At 39.6% G+C, this 22893-nt stretch overlaps 1 protein-coding gene across 11 annotated transcripts in view; it reads right to left on the bottom strand.

Annotated features, from left to right (window-relative positions):
• Positions 1 to 22893, bottom strand: part of PHKB (phosphorylase kinase regulatory subunit beta) — a 72357-nt gene that overhangs the window by 22282 nt on the left and 27182 nt on the right. For all 11 annotated transcript variants that reach the window (XM_068202614.1, XM_068202610.1, XM_068202617.1 and 8 more), the window contains 8 exons: positions 22003 to 22098; positions 20207 to 20404; positions 19568 to 19625; positions 17590 to 17667; positions 15532 to 15690; positions 10463 to 10557; positions 2973 to 3028; positions 2714 to 2807 (listed from right to left, as the gene is read on the bottom strand). In XM_068202614.1, the coding sequence (XP_068058715.1) occupies positions 2714 to 2807; positions 2973 to 3028; positions 10463 to 10557; positions 15532 to 15690; positions 17590 to 17667; positions 19568 to 19625; positions 20207 to 20404; positions 22003 to 22098 (834 nt within the window). The remainder of the gene's footprint in view (positions 1 to 2713; positions 2808 to 2972; positions 3029 to 10462; positions 10558 to 15531; positions 15691 to 17589; positions 17668 to 19567; positions 19626 to 20206; positions 20405 to 22002; positions 22099 to 22893) is intronic.

Raw genomic sequence — 22893 nt, 5'->3', positions numbered from 1 at the left:
GCTGTCAGCTTGGGGTCTTCCTGATCCTGCCTGTGTTTCTGCACTAATACCAAGAGCTATTTAAAAAAGAAAATAAACAAAATTACCTACATGACCGATTCATCCAGAGTAAGGAACTGTATTCAAGTGGGGAAGGATGGAGCCACCAGAACACTGATAGCCTTCAATAACCCATCTGTGCATAACAAAGTCAAACAATGCTGAACCTCTGCTAGTGGGAAGTAAGGGAGACTGGAAGAATGGCAGTAGACAGGGCCATTTAATACTAAAAGGACCTTCATTTTGCTGGAATGCAGAACATGAAATACTTTCTTAACAAAAGCAGAACTGCATTAGCACTGTAGTATTGTCTGTTTCCTTGAGGACTCTCTAGCTTGAGGCCTCATGTTGACACACAGGCTACTAAAGCAGTTTCCTCCTCCAGTGAGAGTTCTCCATCCTGATCTGTTAGAGTCAAAGCTCAGATGCAGCACCAGACACAATTCATTCAAGTCCAGCTGCTTCAAGTACCTTTGGGTTTTTCTTTAAATTAAAAAGCCCTTCAATTCTGGATTAGTAACCTGCTAATAGCAAGAATTGGCTGTGAAAGCAGACTGGGCTGTTGGGTTGATTTATGAGCATGACCCAAAGTGCAGTGGTCTTGCACACCATCTGTTTCTGTGCTCCCTCTCCTCCTCTCAGTCCATGCCCAGGGGTGTTCTGCTCCTCTCCTGTGCTGTACTTCCACTCCAGATGTACTTTTTTCCTATGTATTACGTGTATCATGTCCCATTTTATTGTTCATCTCTTCCTTCTCTTTTCTTTCTTCTCTTTTCCCTGCTGCCCCCACTTTGTGGATATCTTTACATGACTTCAAGTTCTACTTTCAGTCCCCATCCATTTGTTTTACAGCACTTTTTTGGACACATGCCTGTTAGTAAGTCTAGAGATTTAAACTGTTATCATGTGCTACTAGAGCAGTTCAAAAGTTTCTGATTAAATTAAATACTCCTTAGAACTGACAGCATCAGAGTAGGAAATACTGAGATCCATCTTTTCCATGGATCAACCTTCTATTCCCCAAAATATATTGACTGTTCCACTGTTGGCTTCCTTTCCCCTCAAAGGATGACAAAGGAGCTTTTGTTTGTTTGCTTTTGGGTTCATTTTGGTTATTGGCATAAGCCAATTATTGGCATGAGCCCAAGATCAAACCCAAGTTCTCATAACACCCCAAACACTCTCTTTACTTCACAGCTCTGGCAGAGCCTTTATTAGAAGCCCATTAGGAAGAGGTTTTGTATCAGGTGAATTAATATTTTCATGGCATTCCTTTAAAAAGTAAGTTTTGATGAGGCAACTGTACCTACCAATCATAAGGATAAAGGAAGTGCCAGATGTCTCAACAGCTTTAGAAAAATAAATCCTGACACAGACTTTTTCATAGATAGGAATTTGATGGATAATAATAAAACTTAATGCAGGTCTCATCTTTTTGTCTGGGAAACCAAAGTGATGGATGACAGAGACAATACATACCTCTATAGTAAAGTTATGGAGTATTCATTTGTTAAACCAAAGTTTCAGTACAGAATTTCAGGACAGATACAGACAAAGAGAACATTTTGGAATATATTATCATGAAAGCTAGTGAGTAAAAATGGGTTCAGAAATGAACAAGGATGAATGGAAACACAGATTTTTCTCTTCTCCCTGTTTTAGTCCTTCTCAGATGTTAGTGGCAGCCATTATTTGGGGTAAGCATTTTTCTGAATAAGCCACAGCCAGGTTTAGCACATCCTTCATCCTCACAAACGTAAGAAACCCAGAATATGTTGCTATATTCTTTATTTTCGGGTTTAATTTTTCTCTTGTGTCCTACAGACTCCTGATACAGACCATGGCATTGGCCATGTGACCTGATTTCTGAGGGAGAGCCCTGCACAGTGACCTGTTCTACAACGGGGACCCGGGGCTGACAAACAGAATTTGTCAGTGCACTGCCCAGACAATCCTCGCTCTCCTGTGAGACCATTTGCACAACACAGGGTCAGACAGGAGCTTTGTGTCTGATCTACAGCCAGGACCAGCAGGGCCAGCCCAGGCCTGTCAGGATGTGGCTGTCCCTCAGGAGACTCCTTGCCCCAGGAGAAAACAGAGCCTTCAGGGAGGATGAAGGGGATGCTGAAGATGATCCTTCATCCCAGTAATTTCTAACTGTGGTATGTTAAATGACCTCAGCTAAAGAGGTAAACCAAAAAGGATTTTGAACCCAAAAATTCCTGGATGTAGTCAATCCAAGGGAAAACAGTGACAGAGATGTGGATATTGCCTGTTACAGAGGCTGCACTATGAAATCCTATGATGGTTTATGCCTACTGCCTTAATCCATTTCTTTGACTATTGCTCATTTGCTTGTTTCTCCATCAAGATTCATTCCATTTACCAAGCTACTAATGTTATTAAAATTTTATTATTCATTCATTATACTTTGAAAGCAGCTCAGGCAATAAGCCTAATCAGATAATACAGAACATGTGGGCTCCTACATTGCCCTGAAAGCTGCAGGCATCTGTAACTTCCAGTGCCAGCACACCTTGCAATTGCATTAGGAGGACAGAAATATGTAGACAACAGCTTAGGGAGATACAAGGCTAATAGCTTGATCTAAATCCTTGTTTTTACAAAAGAAATACACAGGTGGATAAATAATTTAAAATGCAGAATTCCTTACTTTGACAAGTTCTTTCTGAGCCCATATCTGAATTGGTTCCACCTGCTGGGGGGTCTGAGTTTGGATTCCATATGTGTTCAGAAAAACTTGCAGGCTACAAATGAAATACAGATACATTTAATGACAAATCACAGAATAGTTTTAATAATTCTTTTGGCAGCAGATGTATACAAGTAGCAGCATTTTATTCTACACCATTTCAGATGCATTGTTCAACCCTTCCTTAATACATAGGTACTCAACAAAAGTAAATACATACCGCTGGCTTTCTGCTATCAGGGCCACGTGTACCACCAAATCATTTTCTAAAGGACCCTGCAAAATAATGACAAAATCATTACTGGCATTTCTACTTAAAGATTTTATTCAATATAGCATGACCAAGGACAATGGCTATTCAAACAATCCACAACTATGACAGCCCTGTCTGCATTGCTTTTTCTTATGGTGTGAGCAAATTGGAGTATTTATAAATCTTAAGACTACAGGAAGCCTGTCCTACCAATAATACTCTGCAAGAGACATTTTGGAGAATTAGTAATAAACAGATTTCTGGTAATCATTACACTGTTTGGATTAGTTTGGGGTTTCTTTAATTAAGAACAACTACATAGGGAAAACATTTTATTTCATAAAAAATTTAGAATTTATCCAATCAATATATCTCCTATATGCCTGATATGACCTAATGATTTGATACATATTTTTGTAATGAGCAAAATTATTCAGCTTTTTGGGTAAACAATAAAATTCACTTAGAAATAATGGCCTGACGATTTCAAATCTTTGCTCTGAAAAATTGTCATCACACAGCTCTCTAGTGACATGAAAGACATACTACATTCTGCTGGAGACAGCTGCATTTCCTTGCACTGTTTATTACACAGACACTTCATGTTTGAAATAAATACCAGTATTTTACATCAGGAAACCATGCAAATAGGAGTGAATTCAACATGGTGGGTGAAATCATTGACTTGACTCCCTGGGTCTCGATCTGGCAATTCACCTCTGCTGTCTCTGGCACAATGAGCACAACCCCCTGGTCCTTGTTCACTCCTCTGGCATTCACTGACTCTAAAATAACACAACTAAGAGCAGCTCACATTTTCATTGATAAAATGCTTTTGTCTGCTTCTGTCTAGAAGCCACCAGAACATGAATGACAGAAGTTAAACACGTCTTCTATCGATTGTATAAAAGGACAGCATTTTTTGTGATGATAGAGGGATAGACATTGATTTAGAATGAGAAGTTCAGAGGGAACGCTTGCCTGCTCAGTCAGCTGTGAGCTGTGAGCCTTCATATCAATAAAGATCTTAGGGATTTGCAGAAGAAATTCTTGGTAACTTTTTCCCAGAAGTCTGTCAGCACTACATTTGCACTAAAAACTTTGGACTTTTTACTGCATTAAATAAGTTTCTGATGAAAGTATGTGCACAAAGAGACTAGATGAAGCAGTCAGAAGTTCAAGTGACATTAGATTTTCCTGCTCAGAATAAGATCATTGTGCTATCACTTGTATTTATACAAAAAGCAGGAAAACTCGACCCAAAACTCAGTCATAATCATTGTGTATAAAACAAAAAGCAAAAGCACCCCTCCCCCCAGTCTGAAAATGAGAGAGCCCTTCCAAGACTAATGATTTGTAGACAGCCTGTGATCTAACCTGGGCAGCAGCCTTTGAGTTAAGACTCAGTTGTTACCCTCTCACTAAAGAACTCATCAGGACTTTGTAACCATAGCCTGTAAATTGTATATAACCCATGAGTTCCACCTCTCACACACAGCCAAGGACACGATTCATTTACAGCAGCCAATAAATGGTGGTTCTGACACAGGCCAGAACTACAAAATGCAGCTACAGCACAACTGGCACAACACAAAATCTGTGTGAAAAACTATTAAACCTTTCAAAGTATTGTGGAAAAAATATAACTATCATTGCAGTACAACCACAGGATTGCTGCAGCATTAAACAGAAAGTTACTGTCATTTGACATGTCACAGCCTGGAGGATCACAAGTAGTGACCTAGAGAAACACAGATTGAAATAACAGATAAAACACTCAAAAAAAGAAGTCACCCTTTCCAGTGATGATTGTGATATATAGCATTTGCTGTATATTTTTTAAAAAAGAGATATGAAAAAGCATCAAACTGCTAAATATTTCACTAAATAAATCTGGTTGTTAAAAAATCCATTTTAATGACTTGGCCTTCTCATTTGTCTAATAAGGCCAGCTCAGGTATTGCTCCCACAACATCCATCACTGTCTCCCCAAGACACCAGAACAGCCCCCCTGCCCAGGCACCCCTCCTGCCTTGTGTTGCCACCTTGGATCCTTGGCAGAAGGGTTGGTTTCAGCTGGATTCTGCATGCTGTGCAGATGATAAATATACTTCAGAAGAACAAGACAAAAGACTGATTAGTTGTTCTTCCTCTCCAAAAAGGAGAATAAAAATTAAAAAAAAAAATCACAGCTTTTAACAAGGTTATAAGCTGCTGGAGGTAGGATAAAGGGAAAAATCCCTGACTCCGTTCCTGGCACAAGCAGAGAAAGCAGCTCAGTACCAGCCTCTCAGTGCACAGATGTTATCACTGTGCATTTCTCCTTACACTGCCAGGAAACCTCAGAACTCTGAAAAAACCCCATTCATAGGGCATGTGAGAAAGGGGCAGAGCACTGAAGAGCCCCGATGGAAATGGCACCCACTGGGTTTCCCAAGCACACGGAGCCAATGGGAACAGCCCACAGCAGGACAGACTGCACTGCACCCCCACGACCCCTGGCTGCTCCTGAGCCAAAAGCCAGCTGTCCCAGGGCTGCCTGGCAGCACTGACCACTGCTGACCACCCTGTGCCCACTGGCACTGAGCTCCTGGCAGCACTGACCACTGCTGACCACCCTGTGCCCACTGGCACTGAGCTCCTGGCAGCACTGACCACCCTGTGCCCACTGGCACTGAGCTCCTGGCAGCACTGATCACTGCTGACCACCCTGTGCCCACTGGCACTGAGCTCCTGGCAGCACTGACCACTGCTGACCACCCTGTGCCCACTGGCACTGAGCTCCTGGCAGCACTGACCACTGCTGACCACCCTGTGCCCACTGGCACTGAGCTGCTGGCAGCACTGACCACTGCTGACTACCCTGTGCCCACTGGCACTGAGCTCCTGGCAGCACTGACCACTGCTGACCACCCTGTGCCCACTGGCACTGAGCTCCTGGCAGCACTGACCACCCTGTGCCCACTGGCACTGAGCTCCTGGCAGCACTGATCACTGCTGACCACCCTGTGCCCACTGGCACTGAGCTCCTGGCAGCACTGACCACTGCTGACCACCCTGTGCCCACTGGCACTGAGCTCCTGGCAGCACTGACCACTGCTGACCACCCTGTGCCCACTGGCACTGAGCTCCTGGCAGCACTGACCACTGCTGACCACCCTGTGCCCACTGGCACTGAGCTCCTGGCAGCACTGACCACTGCTGACCACCCTGTGCCCACTGGCACTGAGCTCCTGGCAGCACTGACCACTGCTGACCACCCTGTGCCCACTGGCACTGAGCTCCTGGCAGTGCTGACCACTGCTGACCACTCTGTGCCCACTGGCACTGAGCTCCTGGCAGCACTGACCACTGCTGACCACCCTGTGCCCACTGGCACAGACACACCAGCCCCCTAAAATCAAACACAGCACACATATGTGCCTCAAATTCCTAAACAGCATTTGGCAGGTTTAGAACTGTGTTAACTGTGGTAGAAAACTGTATTAAAGGGAATGAAAGCAAGAACGTGTTTACAGTTAACATGACAAAACAAATCATCCAATATGGCTCCATCCAAATTAGACATGCTCTAATCCTAATCATAAAGATCTTAAAATATCTCAGTCTATCTACAAGTAATATTTTTAGTTCCTTCTTCACATGCCATCTATTTCCCTGAATAAATTAAAAAAGAAGCAGTCTATTATTTTGACTATTCTCTTCCAAATTCTCTTCATCAATAGGCATTAATCTTAATTCCCAGTACCTGACATGAAATCCTTACAAATTATTATTAACGCTACACAGCAAAACATTAAAAGAATACAGTCATCACATGCAGATAATTCAGTTAATTAATTATAACCCTAAACACATATTTCAACTTAACTCAGAACATAAAATAATCCTACTCTGGCAATTTAGTCAGGTTATGATTTTTTGTTAAAGATGCAATTAAATATAAGACAGCAGTAAATCAGCTTTTACATGTGCCAGTAAAATGCAAGACAATTCCAGAAAACCCCCACCCTACCTCACTTCCCAAATGTTATTGTGACCATCCAGGCCCTCTTCCACACTACAGCCTCCCAAAACAGAATGCAACAAGCCAAAGCCAGTTAGAATCTCTCCTGAATCTGAAGGCAGTAAAGAGGAGTCATAAAAGAAGATCTTCTAAGGAATCCAGGTGCAGAGAGTTGCCCTGAACCAGAATTCCCTGCAGTATCTCCTTTCAAAGCGAGTATGGAGGGTTCCCTTTCTCTTGAACCCCTGAATGGGCTCTAACCCGACCATTAGGATTGCAGAGCAGAGGAGGAAGAACCCCTCCGGCTGCCGCTGGACTTCAGCGTGCTCTGGAACACAGACTGAGCCCAGCAAAGACACAGCACCACGCTGGCACTTCCCCAAGAAAGAACATATGGACACAGCCTCCTCTAAGTGGAAAATAACAGGTTTTGGCATTGAATTAGGTGAAAGAACATTTCCTTCAAAGGATAAACAGACAAAATTAGTACTAGTAGCCATTATCTTTTTACTGTACTGCTCATTTGACGCCTCAGTTTTCTACAGGCAATGAGATTGTCTTTGATCTGATTTTCTGATGCACTCCCAGCTGTAATTATACACAGTCATATACACAGTTTTCATAGCACTTTTACCTTTGGAGGTCTATATTACTTTACTTTCCTTTATCTAATTCTTCATTGATGCTTCTAAGCTGTAAAAGTAAGGCTGGAATATTTGAAATACTTTCCATTGTTTGCTTAAATCTACAGTATTATGTGGGTATCAGACATATCTTTGTAGTGGCACCAAAGCCACAAATATATTAAACTAATCACATTTTTCAGTGGTAAGTGTTCAGAGTTTACAATCAATGCAACCAAAAAATGAAAACATGCCTACATGGAAAACACATTTCTTGAAGAAATATTTACTTAGCACAAAGCTTCAAATAAAAATTTAAAAAGCTTTCTTTTTGGTACATCTCCTTTCAAAACACAGTATCACAACAAAATTTATATACACAGGCCTCTGAAATATTTACATATCCTTGTTTATTGCTTACAGGAATAAAATTTAATACAAATGGAAATAGTTTTCTGTTCAATTTGACTGAATAATTCTTTAGCTATATGGAAAAGAGAAGACATCATTAAAGAGAAGAAACTACTTTTGATTTTTAAAGACATCATTAAGATGTGCTGTGTTCTCATTTTGTATGGTATTTTTAGTAATTTTCCCTGCACTTTAAGGCAAATACTGATACTGATTTTGCATAAAGTAGCTCAATTAGATAAAATGGCATAACCAAATATTCAGACAAACTGGTTAAGCAAAACCAAAACGTGGATTATAAAAGCCAAACTCAAGATTCTTGTCTGGAACTTGAAGACCTTTGCTGGTATAGCTCTCCTGAGTCATGTCAGGGCATCTTTAACCTTCTCTTAACAATAACCCATTTGACATCTGCATGAAGGAACGTTTTGCCCTGATACTGTAGCAGTAAAAGTACCCAAAATACTGCAGCAGCTGTTTCAGTACAAACGACCCCAAAGAAATCCCACAAGCACCTGGTGACCTTACAGGGACATGAGCCCTTCTGGTCACCATTTCCACACTGCTGCTCAGAGGCTGCAATGCCAAAGGCCTGATGCCACAGTCTCCATTTCCCACTAATTCAGAAGGGCATCCCTTTCTTCTAACCCACACTGGGTACCACATCTGGGATAGTTTTGGCATTTACATAGCAAAGAAACACAAGCACAGTCACCTGTGGCAAAGGAGTATCACCACTGGGAAGAACAGAGCTATAAGCAGACCTAGGCATGCCCAGAATTTCCTTCCTTCTTCATGCACTGTCTGAACATGAAGTAAAATATCAAAATGCAGCTGTTACTTTCAATGCATTCAGCACTGTTGACTTTTAAAGTCTCTACTGCCTTGCTGAATTTTACTGGGTAGCTGCATTTTACTAAGTTTAGTGACTCACTAAGTGGCCCTCAATGTCTAAGTCATGAGAAAATAAATTATCATTGCATTATTTATTATCGCTTTGGGGAAGCTCTCAGAGCAGAGGCTATTTCTCTCTGAAGATCTGGAAACTGCCTATCACATACTGGGTACCCCAAATAGAAGTAAAAATGCTTTTCTACTAAGACACTTCCTGATGAGTCAAAGAGTGCCTTTAGAACAAAGCCTCATCATCTTCTAAGTGCTCAGCTGTGGCATATTAAAACTGACTCGTTTGAAGAATGAAAGCAAGAGGATTCAGATGGGCTGCAGCAACCCTGACAACACAGGCCCCTCCTGAGGGCACCCCAAAAGGGCCAGCAGCTCCCAGGTTCTGTCACATTCATAATCCCATGATGTAAAAACAAACAAAGAAACCAGAACAAATGACATCACTGAGCTTTCATTATCTCACAGGAACATGGCACGTGCTGCACTGTGGGCAATGAAAGTCTCATCATGAATGAACCAACAGCCAGGCACATGGATTACCTTGGTAACAGGAAATAGTAGCAAACTGAGGGGATAAGCAGCATTTGGATAGAACAAGAAAAACATTGTTCAGTTCTGAACTTGGAGTGAATCTTAAGATAAATACTTCATCTCTTATGCTTCAGTAACAAATTCACAATGCTGAACAAGGAACTTCTCGAATATACATGCCTTATACAAGAAATAAAAAAGCTGAACACATCTTTGAGCTGCACATTTCCATACACACAGTTCTTACCTCATTAATTAAAGGAATTCCCTACATACAGACATGTACATATCTTGCTGTCCCATTCACTACAGATTTGAATTACCATGTTTCAAGCACTCCCCATCCCTGGTCACTCCTTCCTACTGTGCATTTAATCCAAATACAGGAGCACGTGGAATCACAGAATCATTAAAGGGCCTTTAGAGTCATTGAATCCAACCATTGATCCAGCACTCCTAAACCCACACTGAACCCTTTCCCTAAATGCCACATCTGCACATCTTTTAAATACCTTCAGGGATGGTGTATCAACCATACCAAAAACAAACAAACAAACAAACCAAAACAAAACACACAAAAAAAAACCACCTCATTTTTGTAGCTCTTAGGAGCTCTAAATACAAAAAATATTAATATACTGCAGTTGAAATTACTTCAAAGGAACAGGAAAAGTAGGTTCATTCTTGCCTTCCTGACATAACTTAAAATTCAAGACACATACCTGTTTATTAGCAGTTATTTATATTTACATTTTATCTATCATTTTGACTGCATCACTTAATTTGAAGGCAAATGTGCATCACTTCCTCAAAACTGAAGATGTTATCATTTCCTTTTAAAAGCAATCCTCCATCAATTCAGAAAATGCGCACACATTGAATATTTTCCTTGCACTTTAGCTGCAATATTAGAGGAGCATGCATAGCACTTAGATGACAACTTTTCAATAAAAATATAGCAATGCTAAGCTAATGCTTACCTGATTTGAGAACCTCATGCTGACGTTGCGCTGGTCCTGGGGAGGTACGTACCGGCCAATAGGGTCGAGATCTTTAGGACTCACTAATTTATCAGCTGAAGAAAATGAGAATAGAAATACAGAATGACTTGAGTACTTTCTGCAGTTTTTGTGAAGAAGCCATGTCAACTTTTGTGTTGTAGTTAGTTCTGCTTTGTTTTAGATCAATGACTTATAAAAGCATATTCTGAAAAACTCAGAATTCTATTAATTTTAAAATGAATGACTCAAGCTTTGTTCTTGCTACAGCTAATTACAGCACTGTAGTAAAAAAACCCAAGCCTTTATTTGCTCACAAAGATATGTTAATAGATTATATGCAGACAAGAGACTCCACAACAAAAGTCACTTAAAAAGCCCTTAATCCTTAACCATGGAACTATAGTAGAGCTTCAACTATAAACTCAATGACCAGCAAAAATTGTTTAGCTTTGCAGAAAAGCAGACAGCCTCTATCTCAAGGTAATCACATGACTGGAATCCTGGAAAGAGCAAGAGATAGCAAAGGTACCTCTCAATAGGGTAATTCAGGAAGAAATTGTGAAGAAACCTAATAAAAATATTTGAAATCTATTCGTTTCCACATGGGGTTTTTTTACATGGGTGGGAAAAAACCCCACCAAACCTAAAACCCCAGTATTTTAACCTTCTCCTGAAAAAGCACTCCAATAAAAATACACTATTAAAAACTTTCAACAAATTCCTTATACAGGTTCATAAACTAGCATGAGCTATTATACCTTTAAAATAAGCTTTCTCCTGCCAAAATTGTATTTTGACAGGAAACTGTCCAAACTCGATCTAATTTCTAACGCAGAGTAAGTCACAATACATTTTCATTTCTTCTCTCAAAGTCAACAATTTTGTAGCTATTCTTAAGAGCCCCAACAAAAGGGAATAAGGTATTAATTTAAACCAAAAGTGACTCATGGTTGCATTCATCTCCGAGAGAAAACCAACACTGCTTTGATCAGAATGTCTCTGAGCACTACACCATGGAGTAAATGAAGGCAGCAGCTTAAAACTCAAAATCTCCCCTGCCTGAAGGTTGCCTGGGCTAGGCCAGCTCAGAGTGATGGGGCAGTGGGGAGCAAACCCTGAGCAGCACTGAGGAGCCCTGGCTGGGCAGGACAGGGGAGCACTGCTGGAGCCTTCTGCTGCAGAGAGCTCTGCCAGCCCTGGATGCTGGACCTCAGCTCCTGCTGGCACCAGGCAGCTGGACTGCAGCCAGGAAAGGAGCCTCTCCTGGCTCTGCACTGCTCCTGCTGGGCCACCATCCATGGACACAAAGCTGAGCAGAGCCAGATGATAAAAGATCACTACAGACAGCTGATTAACAGACTGACACGAGTTACCAAGGCAGATCTGAGCAAAGCACTCCTCTAAGCTCCAGTCCACACAGAATTCTTATGCTAGCTAAAGCAATGGAAGCTACTTGAATTATGTGAAGTAGTGCTAATACAATAAAATGAATTCATGTCATGGTTTGACATGGAAGTGAACTTTCTCAGGAAGTTGGTAGCCAAACCAGTCGGGGTCGGGGTTGGATATTGGCATTTGGACTGACCACTGAAGGCACGGACACGCCTCTGAGAACACAGGGGGTTAAAAGCAAGAACTCCCAGGGGAACTGGCTCTTTGGTTCCGGCCCAGCCAAGGGCTGGGTGGGGAGGGGAAGCCATGCGGCCTGGTCGAGGTAGGCCAGGGGTGAAGGGACTGGAACAGGGCCAACTCCTGCGGACAGAAGGGTGGAAAGAAAAGGAGATGTCTTCTTTGTCGTCCCCCTCCAAGAGGGAAAGAGACAGAGAGCTGACGGCCCCTGCAAATTTGCCTGCAGAGAAGGAGAAGGGGGAGGGAGGTGCCCAGCCATGGGAGTTGGAGGTCTGGGCAGAGATCCCAGCCGTCCGGGGAATTTGAGACTTTTAACCCCTTGGATAATGAAAGCTTTGTGAAATATTACTCCTCCTTGATCTGAAAGATAAGAGATGGCCTGGGAGTGAGGGGTCAGAAGAAGATGGGGAAATGAATTATAGTGTGGGAAGAGATGATGGATTTGCCTTGGCTGGACTTTTCTTGTATAGCCATAGACTGAACCAAATTCTCCTGCAACAGAGACTGCATTTTAGGAGGATGCAGTGGCGAGCCAAGAGACGTGCTTCAAAGAACAGAGAAAAGCTGAGGAGGGTGTGGTGATGCCCTCTGTCTTCAGAGAAGAAGAAGAGAAAAAGAAGTTCTCTGCTCCTGGACCCTCAGCCCCAGGGGAAAATGGGGGGGACTGTTGTCCCAAAAAGGAGAAACTGAACTGTTGTTTTTCTTTGGTCCTTGGCAAAGCATCCTTGAAAAGGAAACCCTATGAGCAGTCTGTCCTTGCACGGTGGTGAGAGCACTGTGACATGGAAAGGAGAGTGTCACACTGGCAGATTTTCTCCAGGCGGTGCCATGTGTGACATGGAAACACCAGAGGTCGCAGCTGTGTTTCCTGGGGGTCTGTGGCACAGGAGAGACTCCTCTCTCCCTTGATGAACAATATTGATTATCTGAAGGGTGGGAACCTGACTGAGGGTCTGAGTTGTGTCTCACTGTTTTGGGAAGGTGCATTTTCATGGGGGCGCTGGCATTGCACCAGCGTGAAACCATGACAATAACCAAATGATTTCAAGATCAATGGGCTTTGCCTCAAAGTCTCAAAAACAAGAGAGGTTTCTAGAATGTGTTTTCTATTCCCACTGGTTTTAACACTGATTTACATTGCTCAGTAATTAAAATATATGGTAGGAATAATTTCATATTTAAAAGAACTGTATCAATAGACTAATATAAAACTTAAGCTAACTGCTAGTGAATATTCATCACCATTACCACAAGTACAAATGTATTGGACTGCAAAAGCAGATTCCTTTGTTAGCTCCCTATCTGCATCAGCAGCAGCTGACAACATTTAATCCATTTGGTCTACAAAAATATTGCTAAAATTCTTAGTTCTAGGCAGCACTGAGTCCACAGAACAAGATACAAGAATTCTAAGGAAAAACAAAGGAAAGTGAGCTACTAAACAAAGGACTGAGTGAATTTTCAGTTGCATGAAACAGCTGAATACCTGGGTCTCCTTTCCCTTGCTTCAGAATGGGGACCTTAACATAAAGGTTTTACAAGCCTCCTCATCCGAAGCAAGAAGGAAATTCTGTGGAAAACAGCATCATCACCTGCAAAACACATGCTTTTTTCCTTCATAAACAATTTTTTCAGCTGCATAAATGTGCCCTCCAACAGTGACACACAGGCACTTTCACTGCCTCTGTTACTCAGCATTTGTAAGCAGGATCAAAATTTTGACGTCCCTATTTCTGTTTGCCCCTCTGCGGGGGGGTAAGAATTGACTCAGGTTCATGTTGCTGCATTAGAAATATTTGGGCCTCAAGAGGCAGAGCCCAGGCCCAGAGACAGCAGTAGGGCTACACAGCAGGAGCAAGGAGGCTGAACAAACACAAATTAATTGATACCCTGGAGGTAACACAATGATTTCTGAATGGATAATGAAATGGGAAACCAATACCTTCCCAGATATCAAAGTATTTGGAGCCAGGCTTCCACTTAATTAGCAACCTCCAACAAGCAAAGTAAGACACATAAATACTTTCAACCAAGGACAAGATTGTTATTCAGGTAGGTTTTCACCAGTAAGGAACAAAATTGAATGCACCAATTCTAAATTAGTAGGAATAAATGGAGCTCCTGATATAACAACCTCGATGAACACATTGCTGTAAGATCTCCAAACCCTGTTTGCAAGGACTACAAGAGAAGCAGGAAAAAATTACTCAATTTTGAGTATTTTGAAAAAAGTTTAAAAAATAAGTAAAGTAAAAAACCAGTGTGTAAGAATGTCCAGCAAAGAACTGAAACACAAGAATGTTTATGTTACACAAACAACAGCTAGCAAACCATAAATAGAACTTATCTAACCAGCATTCTGCAGGTACAGAAACACACAAATATCAGTACGAGATCAGTACTTGCAGAACTACTACAGCAACCTATACACACACTGGAGGATTACTTGGCTAACACGCTTATAAGATAAATTTTTTTTTTAATTAATAGTGAGATTGCCTGCATTTACTTTGAAGTGTTGGCTGAAAGAGGAATTTTGTAAGGAACACAGCAAAACCAAACAGGTGGAGCACCAGACAGACTCTGTCCCTCTATACCTAAAGATACATCCACTGTTCTTGCCAACTGCTGAATTTTTAAACTCCTCTTCAATTTTTCTCATTTTTATTACCAACAGTCTGATTCCCTTCTGTGTTAACAGAAACATAGTTTCCAGAACTCCATCTACTGATTACTAGGTAACTGCTGATGATGTTAAAATAAAGTAACATATCTTTCTCCTGAAAGAAATACCAGGAGAGGAAAGGAAAAACCCAGCTGTGAAGATTTTTCTGGATTAACCATTGTTTTTGCATTAGCCTATAAAATAATTCCAAGTGAGACTGAGAGTTTGTGACTGAAATTCACCATAACAACCTTCAATGGTCAAACTTTGACACACACATTCAGTTGCTCATACAATTGAAAAAGGGTAAAAATATCACAGATGAATGAATCATTAACTTTCTCTGAGATTGCAACTACTCAAAGTTTCAACTTGTCTTGCTAAAGCAGTCAATAATTTGAATTAAATGCTATAAATCATTTACAAACATCACTGTACAGGTGAAGCTGATACAGTTAACCCAGAAAGCATCACATTAATATATTCTGTCATGAAGAAAAGGAAATTAGAGGGAAAGCCAGAAAAAAAAATCTGTCATCACATTTAGATTTTCAGTACTCGATGAAATATTCCACTAAGCTTTGTAGTATGCAGCACAAAAAGAAAAAGACTGCAAAGCAATTTCTGTCTGTCACGATGTACCAGAGCAGAGGACACAGGGGCCACTCAAGGCCCATTCCAAACTCAAGGCAATGCTGGTTTGGACTCAGGAGGAACACGGTCAGGACAGAAGCTGAAGGTGCCCAGCTCTCACCCAGCAGCTTGGCAATGATGTACATGGCCTGGCCCCACAGGAACAGCTTCCCATCCCGCCCGTTGTTACTGGGGAACCGCCTCTGGCTGCCCGGGCTCCTCTTCTCCAGCTCCACAAAGTCAGCAGGCACGTAGTAATACTTGGGGACAACAGGGCACCCTGGGGACAGCAAGCACAGACAGAGAGTAAACATCACTGCCCTCACTTGATTGGAGTCCCCTAGTAAAGCTGAAGTGGATGCACACCAGGAAATATTGCACCCCGGTAACATTTTGAACAGAGATTGTCATTCGTTGTTATCTCAGTGAGGAATTCCAGGGCAATGTTAAACTACTTTGTATTTCACCAGACATTTCCTCAGAATTTCTTCCCAGAACAGGTATGCTGTCTGTGCAGCACATTCTGTGCAAACTAAAAATAACAGAAGTCACCTGAAAGAAAATACAGTTCAGTTAAGAAGCCTTAACCAAAAGCCATGAAAGCTGAGTCCCAGTGAAACACTCAGGGTGTGGTGCCCCCAGATAAGACAGGCTCAATATCAGACAACTCTTTCTAACCAAAATTCCTCCTCAAAAAGATTCAACTTGGTTTTGGATAATTTTCTTCATCAAATGTTTAAAATGAGCACTTGAATCTTGAAACACCATGAAACAAAATGGCCTAATTTCTCTACCAAGAAGATACATACTTTGTATCTAGACTTATGGCACAGGTATTGCTGATCACTGTAAACCTTATTTCAAAACTTTTTAAGTGGACATGCATCAGGAATTTAGAGACATGATTACAAATGATTGACCTAATTATATGAAATTGAAAAGCAAATTAATATGCTTCCTGCATAATTAAATTCCACCTTAATACTGCTCTACTCTGGAACTAATTTGGATAAAGAACAGGTGATAAACAGAATAAAGTTGTAGTGTCTTACTATTTGCTTAGAAAAAAACCCAAATTACTGGGAAGAAGCAGAGAAAAAATGGAAAAGCAACAGTTATTAGAGATATTAGATTCAAATGAGTGAGGCACCAAAACACACCCAGAAAATTTAATATGTGACATTTGTGAAGACAGGCAACAAAAGGAACCACAAGATTAATTTAGTGTCCACGAACCTTCACATACTCATTATTAATCAGAAAAAAGACACAACCAGCAAGAAAAATTTGCTACATAATGCAAACTTGGTAAGGGAATCTTTGACTGCCTTACAGAAATTAGTTCACTTCAAAAAGTTTAAAGAACAAGGCATATTCTGCAGGCACTTGTGTAACTGCACCACAGATGTAAGAACAGGTGACTAAAATGCTGAGTTTTAAAAATGGATTGTTCTGTTCTCAGGCCATTTCTTTTCCTCCCACTCAAACTTATGGCCTTTTTCTTTTTTTGACTGAATTTTGGATGGCTGTGCCTGTAGGCCACCACTAGCCTTGTCTGCAGTATCAGAAAAATTCCAAAGTTCCCAATTTAAATAACAGCACATTTATAATAAAATGATTATGTAGCCACTTTCCCAGCTCTAAGTTAGAAAGAATTTCATATGCATATATCAAATTATTTTTAGAGCTTGCAAAATTAAGTGACAAAGAATGATGAGGGTAATTCTCAACTGGGTCCAGGTGGGACATTGAAACAACCTGACTGCTGGTAGTGAATATTTGTTAATATTTGCCTGAAAAGTAGAAGTGAACTTTGTAAACAATGAAGCAGAGGTGAAGGAGGGGAGGAACGAGTGGGCACAGTGTAAATCTTACTTTAAGATCACATAAATTGTGATAATAAAAGTAACATTTTTCTGGAAAAATGCTATTGATTTTTTCAGAAAAATGTTACTTTTATTATCATAATTTATGATGCAATGTATCTACATAAAAGAGGTTATTTTAGCATTAGTATTTTTCCACTAGGAAACATGTTGATGTTTGTACTTCTCATTTGCTCTGACCACAATATACATTAGGAAAGCAATTAATACTTTATTAGGAAAGTCAGAATTTTTACAATTTCAGGTCAATAAAATGCTACAATTGTTTCAGAAGAACAATTTCCAGATAATACCTTCAGATGTATGTTGAAGCAAAGGGTCCAGAAGATCCTGATATTCCTTTACTTGTGTAGGATTTCCTCTAAAAATGCCTAAAAATAACCAAACAATTATTGATTTAATGGAAGAAATAACTTTTCCATGACCTCAAGGTTCATAAAAGAGGAAGAAAAAAAATACAGTGTTTACTTTTCAAAACTAAATATTAAGTGCCCACACACTAAATAGCTCATGAAAAGGAAAAAACTGAGCTGTAGATCACAACAGTCAACCCCCTGATGCTGCTTTTGGGGAGACACTGGTATATTTGGCACTACCAGTCCCTTAAAAGTTATTTTAGCAGTACTTCCCAAGATGAATCTGATGAATACCAGCATGAATAATGTTCAGTTCATGGAAAGTTCTTACATGAAAATATATATTAACAATACAAAACCAATTCTGTTCATCAAAGAAAAAATTGATCTATTTGACAAGCTAGGTGATGTTTTAAAGTAGAATATTTTTAACATTCAGTGGGGAATGAGCTAGATGAAAACTTGGCATTATATATCTTATACCAATATACCCTTCTTCAACCACCAATTTTTTTTTCTTTCCATGGCTCTTCAACACTCTATCCAAACCCAAAGCTTGACAAGTATTGTTCACCACATTTTCAAATCTTCCTGAGTATATACACAGGAATATTTACACTTACCAAGAGACACATGCAATCAAAGTTTGCACACAAAAAGGTGTGTTTCAAGTGACACACTGAGCATTTCAAAACACTCCAGGATACTCGTGACACAGGAGCAATCTCTGCTCCTCCCACGTCCTTGTCTTTTTGCCATTGCTGAGTATACACTTCAGACTTTGCATTAAGGAAGCTTCTGGATTTGGAGATATTTGCACAATATCTACTAACAGAATTGTTCTGTTTCCTAAAGTGTGGTCCAGGCAAAAAGGACAAGGACAGTATGTGCACAGTATGTCGTTTTTAGGGCTTTTTGGATACAAGAAGTGTAAAATGCTTTTTCTATTCTTTTGTTAACCTCAGTTGAAGATTACTATCTTTTTGTTCTCAAAACTGCAAGTGGGCAGCATTAAATGTCAGCGCCTTTCTCCTCAGTTTTGGGCCTCACTCTTTGAAAAATGTCAAACATTTCTTTAGAAATATCAATTGTGAAACCTTATTATATCTTCAAACACAATATTTTAATCTGTGGGTGGCCACAGAGGAGTTGGGGCTGATGGCAGATTTCTGTGCCCCTCACTGTCTTTATCTGAAAACTATTCAACATGCTACAGGAGAAAGAAAAGATGGACAGATTTTAATCCATTTAAAAATCTTTTTGACAATTGTAACCCCACTCATGTTCTTATTCAGACTTCTGTTCTATGCAAGTTCTAGCTTCCATCCTGAGATCACCCCTTGAACTTTGGTGTGCCTCCTGTCCTCACATCCAGACTGAGGTAGTGTAATTTTTGTTGGCTTTGTTTTGACTTTTTTAATTTTGTTTTATTATTCAATCAGACTGACCACATGAAAAATCGTGGCTAGAAGGATACTAAACCTTTCCTGGTTCCCTTTCTTCTCTTTTGAATTCTGATTCAATTGCCACACAATGCTCAACTTGAAGCCCTGGTGCACATTGAGTGTGGCAGTGTATTCTCCTTCCCTTTTCTTTCCTGTGCTGCTGCAAAGTTCTAATGCATCTGAAAGTTTTTCAGGCTTAAAAGGCAATGCAGGACAATGCCACAGACTGAAGCTTTTAACAAACCCTTAGTAAGTTATATTCTAAAAACAGTTCACATTAGAAATGCTGAAATACAGAGGGTTGAGATGCTTGGGGTTTTGTAACCCAGGAGGCAGAACTCTCCATGGGATATTTATTGTCACTGCACTATGGTTTATTTTGGCAGGACAGGAAAATAATTTTGTATCTTTCCTCTAAAAGCTCATTTCTCTTATGCCTTTAAGGAACAGGAATGTAAAGCTATACTTACCATCAATTATCATGAAAATAAAAAAAAGAGGGAATTCACACTCAATGCCATCAAAAAGCTGCAAAGAAGAAAAATTCATCAGACATTTTATCATTTTCATTTAAGTAAATATATATCTGAATAATCCTGCAGAGTAATTTCTTAGCAACAAAAGACAAACATGAATGCAAAAATATTTTAGTGCATTTAGTATCACTTAATTCTATGGGCACTTTAACTGTGCCTTTACATCTGCTGTGGCTCATTCTCAAGCAGAATATTTAAATAATCTATTTTTCATTGTTCAGAGAGAAACTATGGGAGAAAATATAAATAAATTTTCATTTAGATAACCTTAACTGATAAATACTGTGATCAAAAGCAAAACTGTTTTCCACACACTCAGACTGTAGTCAGCTGTGAAATTAAATGAAATTATAAATAATTTCCTTATTTGTTATGTGAAATCAACTGTACCCTAAATGTAAATGAAAGCACATTCATTACAAAACAACCCAATGACTCAATGCTGACTTAGCAGTCTCTGAAAACTGCACATGCAAATTACAGAAGGCATCTCCTTGCCTTGGAGGCTTTAGGACCCCTGTGCAATCCAGACTGCAGGAGCTGGAGGGGTGTCCGGGTGGGGCAGGACTGTACCTTGATCTCTGCTGGTTTATAGTAACGCCGTGTCCTGTCCTCCAGCGCCGTCCTGTACCCATCCCTCAGGAACCTCTTAAACCCGTATTTGCCTTTCAACTTCCTAATAATTTTGTCTAGTGTTTGATCAAACAGAACCTCATCATCCAAAGCAAATCCAGGATAACTAAGGCAGGGCAGAAGAGCTGCATCAGTATTCTGTAGGGGAGGGAGAAATAGGACATTACAAATTTAATTAGATCCCTGACAATTATTTGATGCACAAACAAAGAGTGTTAAACTTACTAAGTGAAATATACATTTGGAACATTATCTTATTAAAATCATAGTGCTAATATAGGAAAATAGTGTGCAAAATAAGACTTCTTAGGAAGTATCAGGAAAAGTACCAACCAAATGTGCAGATATACAATTTAGAAGATAACTCAATTAATTCAGAATGTCACCTGTTTTACAGCTGATAATGTGCAGGCACAATTGAAAACATGATAAAACTTTGTGTTTCAGGATTTTTTTTGTTTGTTTTTTAAATACATTCTCCAGATTATTCCTGGAGGAAATTTGGGTGCTATATGCTCAAAAAGAAGCACAAGTATTTCATAAAGGTGCAATGCTGAGAAGTACCCATGCTTAAACCATCATTTCTGAACAGCTTTTTCATAAATATTCTTAGGGTGATGGAACAAACAAGCCTATCTGATTTACAATTAAGAAGATAAGGGGATAATTCCAGGAAAATATATGAGAATCCTTCTCAGGAACCATGTGGATCTCTTATGAATTAAAAACACTAGAAAATTACAAACTAGTGCATCACCTCTACAGGTAAGCTTCCAGAAACACACAGAAGAGTATCATTTTCTGCTGATATAGTCAAGATATTTAGCTATTTAAAATTTCTGCCACTATGACTGACACAAATCCAACAACGGAAGAAAAGAACGCAAAGATTTATATGGGATAAGTTATAAAATCAGCTCCTGTTGGAGTATTTCAAGTCTCCAGCAAATAACAAACAGCAAGAGTTCTAAAAGACCCTTTGACTACAAAAAAAGTAGCTGACAGTGCCTTTTATTTTAATTATCCAGCATTACAACTCAGCTATAATTCTTCCACACAATAAGTAAACTATTAATGTTTAAGATTAATAGCCTGTTTCATGAACAAAACTGCTATTATATTTCAGAATTAATAAAAAAGCAGAAACCTATAATCACTCATTTTAAATTACTGATTCTCTAACACCAAATTTACCTTTGATGCTAGCACTGAAATAGATGTTTTTTTAACTAATCTGTATTTATGTCATTTAGATTTACTCACTAAGGAAATACATTTGTAACAGTAGTTTATAACAACAAGAAAATGTTCATATTCAGCAATTTATGATAAGCCAAGCTTAAGGGCTTTTTTTCCTAGACAAAAGAAAGAATTAAAGCTAAAACAAAGGGTTTCAACAGTGCAGAGACAGTGTGTAGTGGAAACTAGTCCAAAAGGAAAATCCCCAAGGCTGCAAATCTCACTTAAGTTATTTCAAATTTTATTTTACAATGTTCTGGAGAGCTACCAAGAAGTTACCATTTCAATCTAAGTATTAAGAAAATAAAGAGCACCATTGTAATTCCTGTTCAGAAAAACAACTACACCACAGTAAAACTTAAAAAGCAAAAATTTAACACCTTCCCAGCAAATTTCACATTTATCAAGCAGATCAGAAGGTCCATCATACAACTAAGAACTCATATCCACTTGTTTCCTCCACACTCTGTTGAGGTGAATTTCTTTTAATGACTTACATGAGACCTTGACTCCCGGGGCAGCAAGGAGCACAGGGTCTGTCTGTTCCGGTTATGGGCATCAAAATCCACAAATATGACAGACCAAGAGCAGCCCTGTAACACAACAGTGCATTTGTTTAGGGCAAAGGGAAGAAGCTTGGTGCATCCTGCTGCAACTCACTGGTTCTGTGTTTAATTTAGGTTATCTTGTCATTGCTAGGCAGCTGAAAATTGTAATCAGAAAACACAGCACAATATCAAGTCGAAAATATTTTGATTTTTAAATATACTGAAGTCTAGCCAAAATTAGATGGCTTTATCACTGATCAGTAATTATATGATTCATTCAAGCTATTAACTCTTCTATTAACACTTGAAATATGAGGCCTGCATTAAGGACGAACAAAAAAGAGTAGTTGTTCTTCCCTGTGAACACAGGAAATGTTCTAAACAGCGATGCTGAATATTTCATTACAAGTCAGTTGGAACACAAACAATTGGATATTCAGCACAGGTACTGCTTTGGAAAAGGACTTTCATAGCAAATAAAAATGGCCTGCTTTTCAGTTATTGTAAGATCTGCATTATCAACATCCACTCCTTGGTAAAATCTACTTCCTAATAAAATCAGCAATTTTACACTATATTTCTCTGTCAACTTCTTGATACTTTCTGAAACACTAAAAAAAATTCCCCTGGCTGAGACAGAGTTTAAACAGAATCAATAGCATTTAGAACTATTGCCAGTAGGTAACTTCTTGTAAATTCAGGTTTGTTAATGAACAGGTATCTCCAAATATGTTGCAACTGATAATAAATCTCAGAATCACTCCCCCACTGAAAGACATAGTCAATGTGAATTCATTCCACTAATGATCATAAATCCCAGAAATTTTCATAAATCCATCA

This window comes from Anomalospiza imberbis, chromosome 12 (genome assembly GCF_031753505.1).
Source record: "Anomalospiza imberbis isolate Cuckoo-Finch-1a 21T00152 chromosome 12, ASM3175350v1, whole genome shotgun sequence".
Classification (NCBI taxonomy): Eukaryota; Metazoa; Chordata; class Aves; order Passeriformes; family Viduidae; genus Anomalospiza; species Anomalospiza imberbis.
Note: the sequence above shows the minus strand (reverse complement) of the source record. Positions and strands in the feature narration are given on the sequence as shown.